The sequence below is a fragment of the Bufo gargarizans genome, chromosome 4 (assembly GCF_014858855.1).
Source record: "Bufo gargarizans isolate SCDJY-AF-19 chromosome 4, ASM1485885v1, whole genome shotgun sequence".
NCBI lineage: Eukaryota > Metazoa > Chordata > Amphibia > Anura > Bufonidae > Bufo > Bufo gargarizans.
In genome coordinates, this window is record NC_058083.1 from 357,593,908 (window position 1) to 357,617,308 (window position 23,401).

Sequence of the window (23,401 nt, forward strand, 5' to 3'; positions counted from 1 at the left end):
TTATTGGATGCTTCATTTTTCTTTTTAATGTTGTGTATTTGTAGACTCCAAGTCTTGAACACCCAAAAATGAGTGCAGCAAAAAAAGCAAAAATAGATAGTGGAAGATCATTCCAAGAGGCCTGGACAGAGTCATTTGGGGTGATTGAACGCAATGGGAAAGCGTTATGTATTCTGTGCAATGAAACTGTTGTGTGTCGCACATCAAGTGTCAGACGCCATTTGGACACAAACCACAAAAGTGTTGCCTCACTTGGTGAAACTGAAAGAAAAGTGTTTCTTGAAGGGAAATTAAGAAGCTATCATTCCCAGTACCGTAGTTTTTCCAACTATCTTTCTAAAACAAATCATCTGACAAATGCCAGTTTTCAAATTTCACTATGCCTAGCAAAACATGGTAAGCCCCTCTCTGATGGGGATATTATAAAAATGGCCATGCTGTCTGGGAGTAATTCCCTTTTCCATGATTTCCCAAACAAGGATAAAAGTCCAGCGCATGGCCAGTGATGTTAGTCAGCAGCTCACCACTGACTTACAAAAGGCAGCCTGTTACTCCATGTGCTTGGACGAAAGCACAGATATAAATAATCATGCAAGGCTAGCAGTAATTTTGCGTTATGCTGCTGGTGACATCATGAGAGAAGAGCTGGTGAAACTAGTGTCTTTGCCTAAAAGAACACAAGGGATAGATATCTACAATGCTGTGAAGGAGGTTTTTTTGTCACAAGACATAAGACCAGAAAAAGTGGTTTCAATTACTAGTGATGGGGCGCCTTCTATGGTGGGGGCAACATCTGGTTTCATACAGTTCTTTGTTAAAGAAACAAAACATGAAGTCATTCAGTTTCATTGCATTATACACCAAGAAGCCAGGGAAAGCAGCAAAAAATTTGACGATGTCCTCCAAGATGTCACAAAAATGGTGAATTACATCATGGCTCGCGCTCTGAATTGTCGACAGTTTCAAGCACTTCTTGAGGAGGTTCAGGCCCAGTATAATTGTTTACTTATGTACAATAATGTACGGTGGCTGAGCAGAGGACGAGTCCTGGAGAGATTTGTAGCCTGTTTGGATGAAATCAGGCTCTTTATGAATGAAAAAGAGCAGGACTATCCACAGCTCACTGATATGGCCTGGCTCACCAACCTCGTGTTTTTTACAGATTTTACACTGCACTTCAATGTACTGAACAAACAACTGCAAGGTGTAGGGAAAACAGCAGAAAAGATGTTTTGCGATATCAAAACATTTGAGAGAAAACTACAGGTTTTTGAAAGAGACCTTGAAAGTGAGCAGCTAAAATATTTTCCAAATATAAAAAAGCATTTAGAAAATGCTACAGCATTTGCAGACAATCCTACCAGCCACCAGGAAATCTACAAGGAATTTTCTAGCATCCTAGCAGCTGCGAAGGTGAATTTTAGTAAAAGATTTTTACAATTCCGTAAATTGGAGACAACCCTGTGTTTTCTCACTTCTCCAGATAAAGCCAAATTTGAAGAACTTGATCTTTCCTGCTTAGACTGGTTAGATTTAGGAAGTCTGGAAATGGAGCTATTGGAATTTCAAGAAAGCTCTATCTGGAAAAATAAATTCTCTGACCTGCGTGAAACACTTGAGAAGATAGAAGGGATGACAAAGGACAGCACAGCTAGTTCTGAAAATGAGATCCTTAAAGTGTGGAATTCCCTGCCAAATAACTTTACGTCTATTAAAGCACTTGCGATTGCTTTACTTACTTTGTTTGGATCATCTTATGCTTGTGAGCAGCTGTTTTCAGCTTTGAATTATATCAAATTTGACATCAGAAACAGACTAACAGACGACCTCAGTGCTGCATGTGTTGCTCTCAAACTTACAAAGTATGAGCCAAGATTTGACAAATTGTCAGCATGCATACAACAGCAAAAATCACATTAATTGCAATATTTTACCTTTTTACTTTTCAATGAAAAGTTGTTTGTATCGTTGAAAGGTCTGTTGTATTTTTCTTTTAAAGCAAAAGATGTGAATGTATGAGTTTTCTAAAATAAAACCTCAACATTAAGGTTAAATTGCCATTGGCACTTTGTGATAAGTAAGTGGGTTTTGGGTTGCGATTTGGGCACTCGGTCTTTAAAAGGTTCGCCATCACTGATGTAGGTAATAAGCATGCTGCCACAAAAAAACACCAACGAAATGGGAATAAATAATAATAAATGATTTGATAAAAAGTACAATTATTAACACTATACCACCAACGATTATGAATAATAAGCACCTGCTCAATAAATATACAGATACTTATATATGACACATATATAAATATCTGTATATATTTGTCAAATAGTATATATATATATATATATATACAGTGGAGGAAATAATTATTTGACCCCTCACTGATTTTGTAAGTTTGTCCAATGACAAAGAAATGAAAAGTCTCAGAACAGTATCATTTCAATGGTAGGTTTATTGTAACAGTGGCAGATAGCACATCAAAAGGAAAATCGAAAAAATAACTTTAAATAAAAGATAGCAACTGATTTGCATTTCATTGAGTGAAATAAGTATTTGAACCCCTACCAACCATTAAGAGTTCTGGCTCCCACAGAGTGGTTAGACACTTCTACTCAATTAGTCACCCTCATTAAGGACACCTGTCTTAACTAGTCACCTGTATGAAAGACACCTGTCCACAGAATCAATCAATCAAGCAGACTCCAAACTCTCCAACATGGGAAAGACCAAAGAGCTGTCCAAGGATGTCAGAGACAAAATTGTAGACCTGCACAAGGCTGGAATGGGCTACAAAACCATTAGCAAGAAGCTGGGAGAGAAGGTGACAACTGTTGGTGCGATTGTTCGAAAATGGAAGGAGCACAAAATGACCATCAATCGACCTCGCTCTGGGGCTCCACGCAAGATCTCACCTCGTGGGGTGTCAATGGTTCTGAGAAAGGTGAAAAAGCATCCTAGAACTACACGGGAGGAGTTAGTTAATGACCTCAAATTAGCAGGGACCACAGTCACCAAGAAAACCATTGGAAACACATTACACCGCAATGGATTAAAATCCTGCAGGGCTCGCAAGGTCCCCCTGCTCAGGAAGGCACATGTGCAGGCCCGTCTGAAGTTTGCCAATGAACACCTGAATGATTCAGAGAGTGACTGGGAGAAGGTGCTGTGGTCTGATGAGACCAAAATAGAGCTCTTTGGCATTAACTCAACTCGCTGTGTTTGGAGGAAGAAAAATGCTGCCTATGACCCCCAAAACACCGTCCCCACCGTCAAGCATGGGGGTGGAAACATTTTGCTTTGGGGGTGTTTTTCTGCTAAGGGCACAGGACAACTTATTCGCATAAACGGGAAAATGGACGGAGCCATGTATCGTGAAATCCTGAGCGACAACCTCCTTCCCTCTGCCAGGAAACTGAAAATGGGTCGTGGATGGGTGTTCCAGCACGACAATGACCCAAAACATACAGCAAAGGCAACAAAGGAGTGGCTCAAGAAGAAGCACATTAAGGTCATGGAGTGGCCTAGTCAGTCTCCGGACCTTAATCCAATCGAAAACCTATGGAGGGAGCTCAAGCTCAGAGTTGCACAGAGACAGCCTCGAAACCTTAGGGATTTAGAGATGATCTGCAAAGAGGAGTGGACCAACATTCCTCCTAAAATGTGCGCAAACTTGGTCATCAATTACAAGAAACGTTTGACCTCTGTGCTCGCAAACAAGGGTTTTTCCACCAAGTATTAAGTCTTTTTTTGTTAGAGGGTTCAAATACTTATTTCACTCAATGAAATGCAAATCAGTTGCTATCTTTTATTTAAAGTTATTTTTTCGATTTTCCTTTTGATGTGCTATCTGCCACTGTTACAATAAACCTACCATTGAAATGATACTGTTCTGAGACTTTTCATTTCTTTGTCATTGGACAAACTTACAAAATCAGTGAGGGGTCAAATAATTATTTCCTCCACTGTATATATATATATATATAAATATGAATATATTTTTGTGTAACTGATATATATCATTATATATGTTTCTTTGTGTATATATTACTATATATATATATATATATATATGTTCACAGACAGGCAAATATATATACACATAGAAACAGATATAGAGATACACATAAATATATATATATATATATATATACACACACATACATAGAGAAATTTAGATATATTATCATAAAGATACATATCGATAGAGTCATGATAGATAGGCACAGGTGGATAGGCACAGGTGGACAGGCAGAAATGGACAGGCAGACATGGACAGGCAGACATGGACACGCAGAGATGGACACGCAGACATCGACACGCAGAGATGGACAGGCAGAGATTGAGACGCAGACATGGACATGGAGAGATGGAGACGCAGAGATGGAGACGCAGAGATGGACAGGCAGAGATGGACACGCAGAGATGGACACGCAGAGATTGACAGGCAGACATGGAGACGCAGAGATGGACAGGCAGACATGGACACGCAGAGATGGACACGGAGAGATGGACAGGCAGACATGGACACGCAGAGATTGACAGGCAGACATGGAGACGCAGAGATGGAGACGCAGAGATGGACATGCAGACAAGGACAGGCAGAGATGGACATGGAGAGATGGAGACGCAGAGATGGACACGCAGAGATGGACAGGCAGAGATGTACAAGCAGAGATTGACAGGCAGACATGGAAACGCAGAGATGGAGACGCAGAGATGGACATGGACAGGGAGAGATGGAGACGCAAAGATTGACACGCAGACATTGACATGGAGACGCAGAGATGGAGATGCAGAGATGGACAGGCAGAGATGGACACGCAGAGATGGACAGGCAGAGATGGACACGCAGAGATGGACACGCAGAGATGGACACGCAGAGATGGACAGGCAGATATACATAGTCAGAGATAAATATTCTGAGATTCATAGGCAGAGATTCATAGGCAGAGATTCATAGGCAGAGATTCATAGGCAGAGATTCATAGGCAGAGATTTATAGCACAAAATTCATAGGCAGAGATTCAAAGACACAGATACATAGAGAGTGTGAAGATATGCGTATTGTGTGGCCTGTAATTGTACCTTGTAATTATTATTATTATTTTTTCCATGGCTTTATTGTCTGGAGATTTTTAGTTTAGACAGTGTCTAGACTAATTATCTCCAGGCAGACAAAGTAGGAGACCTGTGAAGGTATGCGTATTGTGTGGCCTGTAATTGTACTATGTAATTAGTCTATTGGTTAATATTCGTGGCTTTATTGTCTGGAGATAGTTAGTTTAGACAGTGTCTAGACTAATTATCTCCAGGCAGACAAAGTAGGAGACCTGTGAAGGTATGCGTATTGTGTGGCCTGTAATTGTACCATGTAATTAGTCTATTGGTTAATATTCGTGGCTTTATTCTTTACAGATAGTTAATTTGGACACTGTCTAGACTCATTTTCTCTAAACAGACAAAAGCGATCGACCAAAATCTAAACCATGTACTATTGGTTGTCTATTGCCTCCCTCTAGGAAGCACCCCTCCCCTTTTTGCTGGGGGTACAGTATAAATCCAAGTTTGGGTCAATAAACAGACAGACAGTCTTCTTACAGCCCTCATCACGTTTCTGCTGTTGTTTTGGTACCTGTGTTGTGTGTGGGAGTGATACCGCTGAGATTGCTGGCGATTATAACTTGGGAATCTAGCTAACCTGCAACGAACGGAGGACTATATTCACTGCGTGCTTTTCCATTAAGGTAAACCAGACTCTACTACTAACAGTGTTCGTTACAGACAGACATACATAAACAGAGATACATAGACAGAGATACATAAATAGATAGACAGATACATAGGTAGAGAGAGATAGGCAGAGATACATAAAATAATCTAATTTATATTTTAATTTATTGTTTTAATTATCATTAGAGGTTGACATACTCTGAGATATATGTGATTTTTTACATCGACTACCTACACAAAATCTACATTACACAGGTAAAAAAAAACAATGTATTATTGTTCAAAGTAATATTGTATATGAAATATTTTTTTTTTGGGTCTTTCAGTAAAGATGTTTTTAACAATAATTGTAATTGGTGCGTATATATTCCAGCTAGATTCCCACATTGTCTGAGATGTTATTACAATTTTATCTTTCAATATCCATTCATAAAACGCAAAGCGAACAGTATTATGTTATCATTAGATTTGGATAGTACACATAGCCTGCAGTATATCTTGAACACTTGCCTGTCAATCAAGGATGGTATAGCGCATGGATAGGTAGAGCATGCCTGGTATTGCGTAGAATAATGATTGACATGGAACACTTTAATCGTCAGATCAATTAGCACTCTTAATCAGTGACTGAGGCTGATTAAATTTTATTTATATAGATTAATAATATTTATATATGGATTTTATATAAATAGTAATCTTTGATGTATTATTTTTGTTTAAATATATCCTCTTATATATACATAAACAAATTGGAGTAGATCAAGATGTTAGAACATTATAAATCACACCAAGCCCTGCCGTTGTGTGATAGCTCTAGGCTGTCCGGTCATGCTGATAAAAGTAGTTTAAAACTTCTCATAGTAGTCATTTTGAGGATGCGTGTTTTAATAATACACTTAAAGGGTTTCTATCACCTGAAATACTGTTATGTAGCTGACTGACATTAGCAATGCGCTGTCAGAACTACATAACAGTATGTTTATAACGTTAGTCCCTGCAGCCGTTTTTGTTAAAAAAGCACTTTTGTTATATGCTAATGAGCCTATAGGTGCTATTTTGGCGTAAGATCAACACCTAGAGGCTCCATCCGCTCACCCTGTATTCCGCCCAGGTCCAGTGTTGTGCCCGCCCAGCTCCTCTTGATTGTTGCCACGGTCCGCCACATGGCTGCCGAAATCCCGCGCCTGCGACGTTCACTTCTGTTTTCGCCGCAGTCAGTGAATGACGCGATCCTGGTGCCGGATTACTCAATGCACCTGCGCCAAAGACAGAAGTGAACGGCGCACGCACGAGAATTCGCCCGCTGGCTCAGAAGGAGGATAGCATTGCAGAGGAGATGGGCGGCCTTGACAGACGAGCTGTGCGGCATTTAGTGTGAGTAGATGGAGCCTCTAGGTGCTGAAAAGATGCCCCCATAGCACCTAGAGTCTCATTAGCATATCCATATAATGTAATTTTTTATCGAAACGGAACCACACAAAGTTATGAGAATAGCATTGTTAAGTAGATCAAACACTAGCAGATCGCTAGTGTCTGAGAGCTAATTATGTCAAAATTAGGTGATATAAACCCTTTAATAGTATTTATGCTTTGTATTGTTCGTGCTAGCGTTTATACTGTCTGTAATTTCTATTCTTCCTAATGTTTTTATTTCTTATATGCTCAAACAGGCCTAAAACAGAATATCGCGATGCCATCCTGCATTGTGTCTAAATGCCATAATAGAACTGGCGATAAAGGAAAAAATCCAAACATCATATTGCATTCTTTTCCACGAGATTTGGATCGTATTATATTGTGGCTATCACAGACCGGACAAAATTTTGAGGACATTCAAGCTCTATCTCGATCAATACAAGAAGGAAATAAATCAAATAAGTATGTTATTTGTTCTGAGCACTTTACTCATGATTGTTATAGAGTGACTCACTATGGAAGAGCACTAAACAAGGATGCTATTCCGACCATTTTTCCTGTTTCACGACCAGGAGAGTCTATAATTGAAGAAAGTTTAAAAAAAAAAAAAAATCACTCCAGAAAACGAGCACGTGAGGTTGACTTGCCAACAACAAGCATTGTTGAAAATCCATCATCGTATTGTGAGTCCGTTGAAATGGAGATTGTAAAACCCGGTATGTGCAGTGTTTCAACACAAACAGATTTTAATTTAAAAAATTCCCATTTAAATTATATAGTTCATTCTGAAATTGTAAGTGAGATGGATGTTGAAAAACGAGCAGAACCTCACTCTATACAACCGTTATTATCCACACCTCGACATGAAGGTGTAAGGAGAGTTCTCATAAGTACTCCGGATGTTTCTTCTCCACAAAAAAAAAAATACTGGTGAAGTACAATTTTATCCCGATTGTGACATTTATGAAGGAATATGTTCCTTATCACCAATACATGAGGAGAATTTAGAGACTTATGAATTCCCAGATGATTCTGTAACTACAAACAAAGAATCAGAAGATAACCAATCACTCTATCTTCCTGGAAATGAAAGTTTGGATGAATCTGATCTATTTATAACAGATACAAATATGGATAAAAAGAAAAAAAATGAAAAAGAATCCATCCATTCCATAAGTAATGAACAACTATTAAACCAGCATAAACTTTTAATTTTTGAAAGTTGTCTAGAACAGCTCTTTACCAAAGTTACTTGTCAAAGTAATAAAGGGTGTAGATTTTTGGTTACATCATGGACAAAACATATGTCAGGATCATATTGTAAATATAAAGGTACATGCGCTGCTGGCCACAAATTTATCTTATTTGAGACACAACCAATGATTGGAGGTTATGCTGCTGGAAACATATTGATTGGAGCCTCAATACTGTTTACTGGACAAAATCATTGGTTACCGATATCAAATGAACTTTTTGTTCCCTGCAATAGACATAGCTTGGGAAAATGAAAAAAAATTGTTTATAGAATTTAAAGGCTCAAAACCACCCCTGTGTGTGTCTGGCGATGGCCAGTGTGATAGTCCAGGACACAGTGCCAAATATTGTATTTATACACTAATGGACAATGTAACTAACAAAGTTATTGATTTCGAAGTGGTTCAGAGAAGTCAATGCACTTCTTCAGTAGCCATGGAAAAATTTGGTTTTGATAGTGTACTAAAAATAATTCTCGAGGGGGCGTGGTCTGGCTGCTGAGGCGCGCGGATGTAGTGTGCTGTAGCTCCGGAGCTAGCATTGCATTAAGCGACTAGAATAGCGACGATACCCATGGTGAACACACCGAAACCGAACAGGCAAGGTACCGATCACTCCCTGAGCATGACCGGGAGACGGAAGAAAGTGCAGAAACACCCGCCGGAAAAGAGAGCGCCGCGGACAGCGACAAAGAGGAAGACGCTCAATCGGTTAACCACCCAGAATCTGTGGAGGACCTGCCTACATCGCAGTCCCAGAGACCTGCACCCGGAATCCGGGATTCACACACCGGGCAAGAAGGGGCCTGTGGCACGGCAGCAGCAAGCCGATCGTATAGAGGAGACGCGACAACGGAGGCAGCGGATTCCCCGCACTCCACCCCTCTGAAAGGCTCTCCTGATACAGGAACTGACAACGCAGGTACTTTGGGATGTGGTGGGGACTTGCAGGCTGCGGGAGAGGCAGAATTCTTAGCGCTGCCAGTCGCTAACGTAGCCCTGACAGATACTGCCATGAGAGATATGCTTCTAGTACAGAGACGCTCCTTGCTGCATGACATGCGTTTGATAGTGGCTCCTATGAGGAAAGAGGTGGAGGAGCTCGGGGCCAGAACGGACCATCTGGAACGCAAATTTGGGGAGTTTGCAGGCTCCCATAACGACCTTATAGAAGCTCATTATGCCTTGGAGGCTGAGGTGGAAGCTTTAAGAAACAAAATGGCGGATCTGGAAGATCGTAGCAGGCGCAATAATATAAAGCTAAGGGGCATCCCAGAGAGTGTGGTGGCTAAAGATATTCCTCTATATGTTAAAGAGCTGATCAAATGCGTTCTGCCTCACTGTAAGGATGGGGACTTAGAGATTGATCGGGTGCACAGAGTCCCGCGTCCCAGACATATGGATGAATCTGTGCCAAGGGATGTTCTTGCCAGAGTCCATTTTTACACAGTGAAGGAGCAGCTGATGTCTTCCGCCAGGAAAAATGGTGGTCTACCTGCACCGTATCACAAAATATCTCTATATGCTGATCTATCGGCCACCACGCTTAGGCAAAGAAGGGCCCTGATACCCATTACGTCTGCCTTACAAAAAGCCAAGATCCAGTACAGATGGGGGTTCCCAGTGCGCCTTCTAATCTTGCATATGGGAGAACTATTTGTTATCAAGACTGTGGAGGAAGGGAAGAAAGTTCTGCAGAGCTGGGACGTTCCTATTGATCTACAGGCAGAACAACGCCGGAGACATCCCGAAAGAATCCGGAAAGATTGGGACACTGCCAGTTAAAAGAGATTCACCGGAGGGTGGTTTAACCTTCAGTGCTACTGACCGGAGTGGTGATTCGCCGCACAGGCTAATACCGAGGCTTCAGACGGGACTTTGATACCCCGAGTTATTTAGGTTCAAGGGGAGCCTGTTGGTTCTCACGGATGCACCTATAGGTTATGTTATTGGTTATATGTTATTATTATTCTTTTTTTTCAGCAATGCTAAGGGAAGATACGTCCATGATTGATGGTAAACCTATGCCTTTAATATGCTCCACCTTCTTCGTGCTATGGTTGCAGGCGCGCTGGCTGGGAGGAGTCTTGCACCTTTTTTACATTTTACTGTGCGACTTTCATGCCTTACGTTTTAAGCTGCTTTATTATGGTAATATCCTTTGCAAGTATTAATGTTAATGGTCTGAATAGCCCAATGCGCAGATCGCATCTGTGGAGGGAAGTCAGATCCCTTAATTGTGATGTATTAGGATTGCAAGAAACCCACTTGATAGAGAAAGACGCCCACAGATTACAAAATGTCCAATTTCCCCATATCTTCCAAGCACATGCTAACTCCAAAACGAGGGGAGTGCTGATAGCTATTAAAAACACCGTGGCATTCACGTTGCTAGAACAGATAAGTGACCCAGCAGGACGATATGTAATGCTGGTATGTACCTTGAACAACTCCCCCTTCACTCTGGTATCGATATATGCACCTAATAAGGGCCAGACTAGATTTGTGAGAAAGGTGTTGAACATAGTCAACAAGAAAAAAAAGGGACAACTACTGATATTTGGAGACTTCAATCTGACTATAGACCCTGAAATGGATTCGACATCCTCTTCTCACAGATCGGTTCAAACCTTGAGCGGTGCTATTTGGAAGGCGGAGTTGTTTGATGTTTGGCGTATTAAGCATCCGGCAGATAAAGAGTTTACGTTCCATTCAGGGGTACATAATGTGTATTCTCGTATAGATATGTTCTGGGTGGATAGGATGACACTATCTAAAGTTAAGGAGGCGGAGATAGGACAGATTAAATGGTCTGACCATGCTGCCATCACACTGAAGTTATCAGAGGAGGACAACTACTTCCCAAAATATCTTTGGAGGAGCAATCCTATTCTATTGTCTTGTCCACAGCATGGTCAGCGCATTGAATCAGACTTGAAAGAATTCTTCCTTCTTAACAAGCTGGATACTACTGACCCGGTGGTGTTGTGGAACGCTCATAAGGCGTGTATTAGAGGGTCATTCATACAACAAGGAGCAGTGAGAAAACGGAAATTAGAGGAGAAAATGTCACAATTGCTCGCAAAATTGAAAATATTGGAGGATAGGAACAAAAATGACCCGTCACCCCCCAATGCAGAGGCACTAAAACAAGTCAGACAAGATTTACGAAACCATATGTTAGACTCCTATGAGAAGGGTCTTAGGAAAACTAAGGCACGATACTATTCTCAGGGGAATAAGGCGGGGAAACTTCTGGCAGCTAGCCTGAAGGCAAGGAGAACAAAAAGCAGGATACATTACCTTCTACATCCCAAAACACAAGCCAAATTATACTCTCCACAGGACATAGCAGAAGGCTTTCAATCGTACTACCATGATCTGTACAACCTAAAAAACTCCATACCTGTCTCTCCAAATTTGGAGGATATGGTGAGCAGATATCTTGATTCCCTAAATCTACCCACCTTAACTGATACTCAACTCCAAGTCCTGAATGCCCCAATAACGGAGGAGGAGATTGTGAAAGTTGTTACATCCTTGCCCCAAGATAAGGCTCCTGGCCCAGATGGCTTTGCAAGCCATTACTACAAAAAGTTTGTGCATATACTGAGCCCCTTCCTGAAAGATTTTTGTCAACACGCCTTATCCTCGGGGAACTTCCCTAGGGAAAATTTACAAGCAATTATCATTACTTTACCTAAGCCAGGTAAAACTGCGGATAGACCGCAAAATTTCAGACCTATATCTTTATTAAACCAAGACGTTAAAATTTATGCCAAGCTCCTGGCCCTTAGGATAGCTAACATACTCCCCTCTATAGTTCATAAGGACCAGACGGGTTTTGTTCCGACTCGCCAGTCCTACTTTAACACCAGGAGAATGCTGGGTATACTCCATCAAGTCAAACAACAGAAAACCCCTTTGTTGGTGCTGGCATTGGATGCCGAGAAGGCATTTGACCGAATTAGATGGTCGTTTGCCTTCTCGGTGCTCTCGGTTATGGGGTTTAGTGGCCCTATCATGTCAGCAATTATGGCCCTCTACAGTGACCCCACAGCTAGTGTATATGTCAATGGAGCCCTGTCAAAAACGTTCGAGCTGACAAATGGTACTAGACAGGGCTGTCCATTGTCCCCTCTAATTTTCATTATAGCTATGGAACCACTGGCTCAGGCAATTAGACTAGACCCATTAATCTCAGGGGTAAAAATTGGAGGGCAAGAGCATGTAATTTCGCTTTACGCTGATGATGTATTGCTGTCACTATCAAGCCCAGAGAAATCACTAGCAGCAGTTATGAACCAAATAGAATTGTATGGCAATCTTTCGTATTACCACCTCAATTCCTCTAAAACACAAGCAATGCCGATACACGTCCGGGACTCTCTGACTCAATCCTTCAAGGAACAGTGGGATTTTGATTGGTGCACAGATAGTATCCAATATCTAGGTACTAGCATGTCTGCATCAATGTCGAAATTATATGACCTTAACTATGAATCACTATTGGCAAAGGTAGGCAAGGATCTGGTAGAGTTCCATAAGCATAAAACCTCATGGTTAGGGAGGATTGCAGCATTTAAAATGTTCATACTTCCCCGCTTCTTGTATCTATACCGCACGATCCCAATTTTGCTGCCCAAAAAGTTCTTTAGAAAAGTGCAACAAGTACTCTCCAAATATATCTGGAACAATAGGAAGCCGAGGATAGCGAGTAGCATAATTCAGAGACCCCGAGCAATGGGAGGTCTGGCGGTCCCAGACATGGAACGTTATTATATTGCCACGTTGGTGTCCATGCTTAGGAGCTGGCACAGAGGGAAAATAGAAATTCCCTGGGTTCAAGTAGAACAAGCACAAGCAGCACCCTTTACCCTGTCAGATTTAGTGCATCTACCTTTCTGGGATATCCAGGTTCCTAAAAACCTAAACCCAGTGATTCTAGCCTCAGTGATGGCTTGGAGACAGTTCCATAACGCCAACGAAGAGGGATACAAGCCAAAGATTTCCTCAATTCCATTCTCTCTTATCAGAGCATTGCTTCCACATGCCGATCTGTCAGAATGGAATATAGAGTCCGAAAGCAATATTGAATGGCTATTCGAAAGTGGGACGATGAAGTCTTTCCAAGCCTTGCAGAACTAATTGCTGATACCCAAGTCGGATTTCTTTAAGTATTTACAAATCCGGCACTTGATACAATCATTGACCCCGTCGAATGTGAGATGTAAGCAGGTGGGGATGCTATACCTTTCGGGGAACTCCAAAGGACTCAAAATGTTGTATGAATCATTACTCCAGCCAACACAGTTTAGGAAGTCTCATCCTATGCGTAAATGGGAGAGCTCGCTGAACATCACTATAGCGGATATTGATTGGCAGAGAACGATCAAATTGATCCACTCACACTTGCACTGTTCTAGCCATGTGGAATCGGCTCTGAAAACTATACTACACTGGTATTACACCCCTGAAAGATTACGGCATATGTATGTGGGAGTGTCGGATGAGTGTTGGAGGGGATGCAGAAGAAGGGGCACACTTCTTCACATTCTTTGGGAGTGCCCTTTGATTTCAAAATACTGGAAAGAATGTGAAGAACTGCTGAATAAGCTGCTCCAAGGACAGCTAACGTGGACACCACAACTTGCCCTGCTTTTAGTTGGGGTGACAAATCTCCCAGGGGTGAACAGGAAATTGGTAGCAGTAGTATGTGTTTTAGCGAAACTAATGATACTGCAAAAATGGAAATCCCAGGAATCACCTAGGTTGACAGATTTGGTATCAACTATCAACACTACATTTGCTTATGAAAGAATCATAGCCTTAGGTAATGGATCCTTTCAAAAGTTTTGGGAGTTGTGGATCACTTCTGGTTATTGTGTCAAGAATTGAGAGTGGGGGTCTGTACTAGCTGTACAGGAGGGGCGAAGTCACCTCAACAAGTGGTAGTTACACAGATGCACATAGGATCACTAATACACCTGGTTTCTTCTCCAGCAAAGGAATTTTAATGTTATCATTGCCATTACCATTAGTTAAGGAGCAGGTAGTTTTGAATACAGTAATTGGAAGAGGTGGTTGCTCCATAGATAGAGATGTGGACACAACTGTATAAGGCTTTTTGTGAAGTACCAATCACTAATTGGAGATTATTGACACCAATCGTGGATGATGTCTAAAGTACTATTGCTTTATTTTGTGACAACTGTTATGTTTATACAGTTAGTTGTTTCAATGACTCGACTGGTGGAAAGCTCATTGTAATGCAATTTTATTGTATTGTGGATTACTTTGAAAACACCAATAAAAAAGATTGAAACAAAAAAAGAATTCTCGATAAAGGATTGAAGGTGAAAATCTTTGCTTCAGATCGCCATGTTGGAGTAAGAAAGAAATTGAAAACAGATTATCCGTCTATAATTCAACAATTTGACGTGTGGCACTACGCAAAATCATTGAAAAAAAACCTTCTGTCTGCTTCAAAATTAAAATTATGCAAAGAAATCACACCATGGATAAAAAAAATGATCCTACATTTTTGGTGGAGTATCCAGAATTGTGAAAACTCTACGGATCTTCTACGTGAAAAATGGCTTTCGTTACTCCATCATATAAAGAATGAACATAAATGGGATGGTGAATTATATTCTTCATGTGCACATGGACCGATTGAAGACTTAAACAGAGATCTTTTTTGGCTGACAGAAGAAACACCACCCTACATAAAAATTGAAGAAATTGTGACCAGCAATCAAATCTTAAATGACTTACAGCATCTCACCCATAATTGCCACACCGGACAACTTGAGAACTTCCATAGCCTTGCTCTCAAATACAGAAGCAAGAGAATTCATTTCGGGATAGACGGCATGGAAGCCAGAACTAAACTTGCGGCACTGACAAACAATAACAATGTTGGTCGTGAACAAGCAGTAGTCAGTGTTGCAAAAAAAAAATACTGAGGAACAAGGTACTCTTAGAACTTCTTTGAGAATAAGAAAAGGCAAAGGCAAATGGATAATTCGAAACATTTATGAGAAAATGAACGTCGACTACATTGAGAATATTACACTGGATGTCATTAGACTAGTGAAAGGAGAAATAAAGAGTGGTTGGATATCACGTGCACCGAATCTACTTCCAAATCTGTTGAATTTAGAGCGTCCATGTAAGGAGGACATAAAAAGGCAACAGCAAACACGTTTTAAATGTAGAGTAGTGGCAGACAAGCAGCAATTTGTAATTTAATAAAAAGTATTTATTATTTATTTGAGTTGCTTTAAAGTTAAAGTGTTTTTATTTTTTTTTATTATTTTTTTGTTCTGTCACTAATATATTATATTTGTATGCAATTTAATATATTAAAAAAACTTCATTTACTCATATATTTGTTCTTGTTTTTCTTCTGAATTCAAATTAGTCAAGAGATAAATATTTAATTATTATTTAAATATTTACAAATTTTATATTGCAAATAGTACATTACCTATGACACCACCTAGCGTGTGCGCACTGCAGCTCGATAAAGTAATGTTGGTACCATGTTCGTATCAGTACACATTATTGGTAAAAATTATTATTTTATATATGCATATGATGCTCTAGTGCCTACTAGGGTGTGACCATTACACACATAACCTTTTTTTTCTTATCAATTAATAGGTACTTTGCAATTTGATTAGATTTATCCATGCATGATCTGGTTGACACTTTCGGGTATAGTCAATGAAAAGTCCTTATGGTTTTTGTAGTTGAAAACGGAGTAGAAACTAATGGTCTAATTATAACATCCTATTTGCTTAAAAATGATCATTTAGAGATGATAATTAATTCTACTATTAATAAATGCAGACACATAATAAGATAGCCTCAACATGGATGTTTTAGGATGTCAGGAGAACTTGTAATTGGTCAGCCAGTGTTAGGCCTCTTTCAGACGGGCGTTTGTGGAAAATGTGCGGGTGCGTTAAGGGAACACCCGCGATTTTTCCACATGAGTACAAAGCATTGTAATGCGTTTTGCACTCGCGTTAGAAAAATTGCGCATGTTTGGTACCCAAACCCAAAATTCTTCTCCGAAAATTCGGACTTGGGATATGTTTTCTGTTGATTGTATTATTTTCCCTTATAACATGGTTATAATGGAAAATAATGTCATTCAGAATACAGAACACATATTAAAACAGCGTTGTAGGTGTTAAAAAGTAAAATAAAAAAATATTTAACTCACCTTAGTCCACTTGATTGCGCAGACCGGCATCTCCTTCTGTCTCCTTTGCTGAACAGGACCTGGGGTGAGCATTCATTACAAGAACAGGACCTGTGATGACGTCACTACGGTCATCACATGATCCATCACATGATCCAGCACCATGGTAAAAGATCATGTGATGGATCATGTGATGACCGGAGTGACGGCATCACAGGTCCTGTTCCTTTTAAAGAATGATCACCACAGGTCATGTTCAGCAAAGGAGACAGAAGGAGATGCCGGTCTGCGCAATCAAGTGGACTAAGGTGAGTTAATTTTTTTTTCATTTTATTTTTTAACACCTACAACGCTGTTTTAATATGCATTCTGTATTCTTAATCACATTATTTTGCCTTATAACCATGTTCCAAGCGAAAATAATAATAATCGGGGCTCCATCCCGATCGTCTACTAGCAAACTTGCGTGAAAATTGCACCACATCCGCACTTGCTCACACAACCCCATTCAATTCTATGTGGCCTGTGTTGGCTGAAAAATGCAGAATATACAGCATGATGCGATTTTCATGCAAAACAAAAGTGATGCTTGAAAATCACCGCTCATGTGAACACCCCCATATAAATAAATGGGTTGGTATTCAGTGCGGGTGCAATGCGTTCAACTCAAGGATCGCATACATGCGGAATACAATCCCGTGTGAAAGGGGCCTTATAGTTTCAGATATTTTGACATAGGCCCTTTATTTTCAAGCTTGAATTACAGGAAAACATGCAAGCTATTCATAATTTATGACTAATAAATTCTTTTATTTAACAAAATAACATATTTTTTAAATATGACTTTAAAATAGTCAATTATAAATTCAAACATGACAAAATAAATATCAAATTGCTTAATTTAAATAAAACTTTTTTTAAACGGTATAAATATAATTCAGCTATTCAAAAGCCATAAATTCAGCAGAATGGTCCCTTCGTGGTTTGAAGCCAAGGTATTGTAAATCTGGATCTGGGAAAGATCTTCTTACACTTGCGACAGCACATGAAGGAATAGGTTTTCTATTTCCAGCACCAAGGTATCCATGTATCCACCCAGTAAATGATCTGTAGGCGGTTTTCCTTCTACACCTATGTTGATGGAATATCAAAATTAATTAATATGTAGATACATTTTTTAATCTAATTTAATAAATATATTACCTGTTCATATCCTTTCTGGATGGTTCTTTTTCTGTGTAAACAAAAGATATTAAGTTTACAGTTACTGTTTCTACTCTGTTACAGAAAATATTAAACAATTCATGTTCGGTTATGCAATTTAGGTTATCCATTAATGGTTCTGCATTTGTGATTTCTTTGCAGCATACAGACTCGATATTTGTTCTCATAGGTATGCAGTTCCCACACTGACACCAATATACACTTCCAACTCTATTCTCATCTTCCGTTTCGTTGAAAACTATGTAATTCTCATTTTCAGATCGTCTTGGATTTTCAGGAAAACAGCCAATCGCCTGTGTATCAGCAGTGTATTTTGCTTTCATTTCTGATAATAATGTTTGCAACTATAACAAAAATAAAATGAGATATCAGTATCCAGTACTAGATTGTCCCACACCGTTATTACAAAGTTCAGCTGTTAATATTATTAAAAATATAAAAATAAAGTTATGGAACTATTATATTTATATGTAAGCTCCGGGCTATCCAAATTAAATTATTTATTCAGTCAGTGTAAAGTCATCTCTGTCCCCATTAAAAGCAATGCTATGTACCCATTGTATTTAACCAAAAATCATCATAAAACTCGAGATACAATTCATCTAATTAAATTTGCAATATTTTCTTTGTATGGAAAAAACTTTATATAAACTATGAAATCAAAATTTATAATGATATATAATAAATTACTATTAATTGTGTTTTAAAAAAGATAGAATAGAACGTTGTTCAAATATCACACTCCACATAGTATTAAAATTATGCACTAATCCCCAGCCAGACTTTACGGCTGCTTATTTTGATTAAAGAGTTCTCAGCATTGGTACCATTAAAATAAATATTTTACTTTTACAGATATTAAATTTTAAATATTGACACAAGCCTGTAAACCAATAATTTTCAAAATGTTTCCTTGGTTTAGTATTCGTTTGTTTAAAAAAAAAAGGATAATGTAATGAATTTTTTTTACCTCCTCATCCACTGAATTACGTGTGTTATCGATGCGATCCTTCAGATTTGATATTTGCTCGGCAGCAGCAGTATGTTCGGGATCACCACTAAAATCTTGTTCAGCAAATGGCTTTAAAAAAAAAAAAAAAGGAATAATTTAAATATACATTTTTTAATATAGCTATATATGGCCCTCTTATGGATCGCATCATACCACAAAGATGAGAAATTTAGCGTCTTCCACTCTCACACGACCTACTCATAGAATTCCCTCTCTGTTGTTGTCCCTCATGATTCTGTCCTGGGAACCCTCTTATTCTATATATTTACAGTTTCATACTTGGACAGCTGATTGAATACCATGGCCTTCAGTATAACTTATATGCTGATGACAAACAAATCTACCTTTCTGGTCCAGACATTACTACCTTACTATCCATGATCCAACAATGCCTATCTTCCATATCATAATTCTTTTACTCACAATTTAAAAAACTTGACATGTATAATACAGAATATATCATCTTTCCACCATCTTGCTAAAGGCCTACAACATACCTATCTATAACGATCAATAGCTGAACACTCTACTGGGTCAAAGAAGTCATCTGCCTTGTAGTGATCTTGGATTATGCCCCCTAGTTGAGAAACCATATACAATTACTTTCCACCACCTGCCGCCTTTAACTTAAAAATATCTCTTTTATCCGTGCATTACTCAACCTAAAGTCTTCAAAAATGTTAGTGCATGCCCTCATTATCTTCCGCCTAGACTAGTGAAACAGCCTTACATCTAGCAATATCACTCCCCTCCAATCTATTCGAAACTCTGCTGCCAGACTAATCCACCTCTCCTCCTGTTACTCCTCTTCCTCTACCCTCTGAAAATTCTTTAATTGCCTCCGCAATAACCATTGAAAACAGTTGAGATGACTCACACATTTCATCTTGTGTCATAGGGACATATGCGGTGACATCTTTACTCTCCAATTTTCAGGATTATATGTTTTTAACCATTTTACATACTAAGTATAGAATAACAAAAATAATACTTACAAAAATGTATTCTCCCTCATCTTCCACAATACACTGTACAATGTCATAATTGCTTGAAATAATGATTTCCGAATCTTGACCGCTGCTGAATGTGATAATAATTTCTTCTTCTGTATTAATATTCAAGGTAGAATCCTAATAATTTTTTAAAGAAGAATAGATTTTTAAATTTTATGTTTTATTTAATTATAATAACTTTTCATTTTTACTATGATCATTGACATTACAATGTAGATAGTGATACGTATCCACCTTAATCTGAATTAGGTGTTCTAGATTAATGTATTGCATGCAGGCTTTGACTGGCCAACCGGGATGCCATTGAAACGCCTTTTGGGCCCCTTGCATGTCTCCGTACACTACAGCCAGAACAAACTAACCAAGCGGGACAGTTACTATACTGTGAGGTGCCTGGCTGTTTGAAAGGTGCTGTAATGCAGCATTGGCACCATTTTTTTTATTTTGGCAAAGGGACAACACAATACCTGCATGGCTTATTCCTTACTCCAAAGTAAAACTATAGATACCCAGCATTAGCAAACATTACCTACCCCCCCACCCACTTGTCTCTCTGCAGTCTGAGACTCCATCATGTGTTATGTGGTTGCGGAGCCAGAGGAGCCCATGCAGGCACCAGCAGAAGATAATGCTGAGGCAACTTATGACCTACTGTGTTACTGTGCCCCTAGTATAAAGTTCTATCACTGGTCCCACTGCTCCACACAGCAGCACTGGGGTAAGTTACTGTGGGAGGGAGGTTAGAGGATTCATGAAGCTGCTGTCCCTGCACATGTTGTGTCTCCCTGTTGTTCCAGCCCCTCACAGACCTCTTCCCACTAACTATCTCACCGATACTTTAGAATGAGCCAATAAGTTATGTCTCCATTTGACTTCTTCCCTTTCTTTTCATTAGTGACATTTTAAAATTTCACATCAACTCACTCCATCTGCTAATATGATGTAATGCCTGTAGAAGCTATATCAACACTAGAGTGTTATATAAGGAGTGGCTGATATCAGTCACATATGATGTAATGTCTCTGGAGGTTAGATCAGCGCTGGAGCGTTATCAGAGGAGAAGTTGATATCAGTCACATATGGTATAATATCTCTGGAGGTTATATCAGCACTAGAGCGTTGTATAAGGATTGGCTGATATCAGTCACATATGATGTAATGTCTCTGGAGGTTAGATCAGCGCTGGAGCGTTATCCGAGGAGAAGTTGATATCAGTCACATATGGTATAATGTCTCTGGAGGTTATATCAGCACTAGAGCGTTATATAAGGAGTGGCTGATATCAGTCACATATGATGTAATGTCTCTGGAGGTTAGATCAGCGCTGGAGCGTTATCAGAGGAGAAGTTGATATCAGTCACATATGGTATAATGTCTCTGGAGGTTATATCAGCACTAGAGCGTTATATAAGGAGTGGCTGATATCAGTCACATATGATGTAATGTCTCTGGAGGTTAGATCAACGGCGGAGCGTTATCAGAGGAGAAGTAGATGTCAATCACATATGACTGTGGATAGGTCATCAGTATCTGATTGGTGTGGTCTGACACCCAGTACCACTGTCGATCAGCTGTTTGACAAGGCTCCGAGGCTGCTTTGAGCGGGGTGCCCTTCTCTGTGCTTTTTATAGGTTACCTGACTTGGGGTTCATAAATCACGTGACATCATCCCCATCGAAGTGCAAGGTGATGAGCGTGATACCAATCACAGCCGCTATACAAGGGATGTCGCTGAGCTTGGTGAGCTGTGAGGAGGCCGTGGCGCTACTGCCATTCTCCAGGCATATTCATCATTTAGAATATGCCTGGAGAAATACCCTTGACTTTGGATTTTGTTTAGGCTGTGGGACTGTGTGTTTCATCTAGGATATGGAATGTCAACGTGGGAGCGCTTTCAAAAATAGAGAAATAACAGACAAAGTTAGCAACCAAGGCTACTTTCACACTAGCTGCACGGATATCCGTTAGTGAACGGCGGGTGAACAGCCTGTTGGATTCGTCCTACAGCTAATGACCGTAACCCATTAAATATAATGTTGGCCAGGTGGAGTGCATGACAGAATCAAACTAGGACATGTTGTACTTTTATTAATGCATCCTCTTGGCGTGTGCCGCCTTTGCTCTGCAGGAACTCCGCCTGGCCACCATTCTGGCCAAATGACCCGGATCAGTAGTCCGGGGGCAAACGTTCACAAGCGGCAAGACGGATCCAACAGTCTGGTTACCCGCTGAAACAGCCTGCAGGAGGTACGTGCCGCTAGCGTGAAAATACCCTAAATGAGCTACATAAAGAGGGCCTTTCATTATGATAAAAAATATCAAATAAGTATACTGACATATAAAATGGCGCCAATGCATCTCCCTTTACTTACTATTAGCCCAGGGAGACGATACGTTCTCCAGGTATGTCCTCCGGTATCTTCAGAAATATATCTCAACTGGGAGGAGTCAGCCATTTTAGTCCTGGGAGTATATTTATACCAGGCTGTAGCACTGGCTGATGGCAGCGCTCAGCTGACCTAGTGTTTTGTGTTTTTTCAAAGGCTAAGTACTATTACATTTATTGGTAATGCATAGTTCAAATATTATGCTTTTCAAAAACTCACCAGAGTACTTTGTGAATTTTGTCTTGAAATTTCTTCATCCGTTAGATCCATATCTTGAATTTTTTTGTTGCATATAATCCTATTAACTTTTTAAATAAAAATTTATTTAAAAAAAATTTAGGCAAAGAATTTCATTTATTCATAGAATATTAGTAAAATAGTTTGTTAGTTTCATATATATATATCTGACAAAACTTAGATATTAATAAACTTCTAACTCAAACTATCTCAGTCTATATGTTTATCGGGGTCTTTCTTTGTCTTTCTATCTCTGTCTATGTATCTTTGTATATGTGTCTCTGTATCTCTCTCTGAGTCTCTGTATCTCTTTCTCTGTTTCCATTTCTCTAAATCTCTGTCTCTGTATCTACAGTATGTCTATCTATCTGTGTCTCTGTATCTCTGCCTCTGTATCTGTGCCTATGTATCGCTGCCTAGGTATCGCTGCGTGTCCATCTCTCCGTGTCCATCTCTGCTTGTCCATGTCTGCCTGTCCATCTCTGCGTGTCCATCTCTGCGTGTCCATCTCTGACTGTCCATCTCTGACTGTCCATCTCTGACTGTCCATCTCTGACTGTCCATCTCTGCCTGTCCATCTCTGTGTGTCCATCTCTGCCTGTCCATCTCTGCCTGTCCATCTCTGCGTGTCCATCTCTGCCTGTCCATGTCTGCCTGTCCATCTCTGCCTGTCCATCTCTGCCTGTCCATCTCTGCCTGTCCATCTCTGCGTCTCCATGTCCATGTCTGCGTGTCAATCTTTGCATCTCCATCTCGGCCTCTCCATCTCGGCCTCTCCATCTCGGCCTCTCCATCTCGGCCTCTCCATCTCGGTCTCTCCATCTCGGCCTCTCCATCTCGGCCTCTCCATCTCGGCCTCTCCATCTCTGCGTCTCCATCTCTGCGTCTCCATCTCTGCGTCTCCATCTCTGCGT

At 39.9% G+C, this 23,401-nt stretch overlaps 1 protein-coding gene across 1 annotated transcript; it reads right to left on the minus strand.

Annotated features, from left to right (window-relative positions):
• Window positions 1–17,539: 17,539 nt before the first annotated feature.
• LOC122935908 lies at window positions 17,540–23,064 on the minus strand. The gene is made up of 5 exons (XM_044291846.1): window positions 22,470–23,064; window positions 19,846–19,980; window positions 18,809–18,919; window positions 17,818–18,182; window positions 17,540–17,745 (listed from the first exon to the last, which is right to left on the minus strand). The coding sequence occupies exons 1-5, from the start codon at window positions 22,518–22,520 to the stop codon at window positions 17,556–17,558; spliced, it is 852 nt and encodes a 283-aa protein (XP_044147781.1). The 5' UTR covers window positions 22,521–23,064; the 3' UTR covers window positions 17,540–17,555.
• Between the last annotated feature and the right edge of the window lie 337 nt (window positions 23,065–23,401).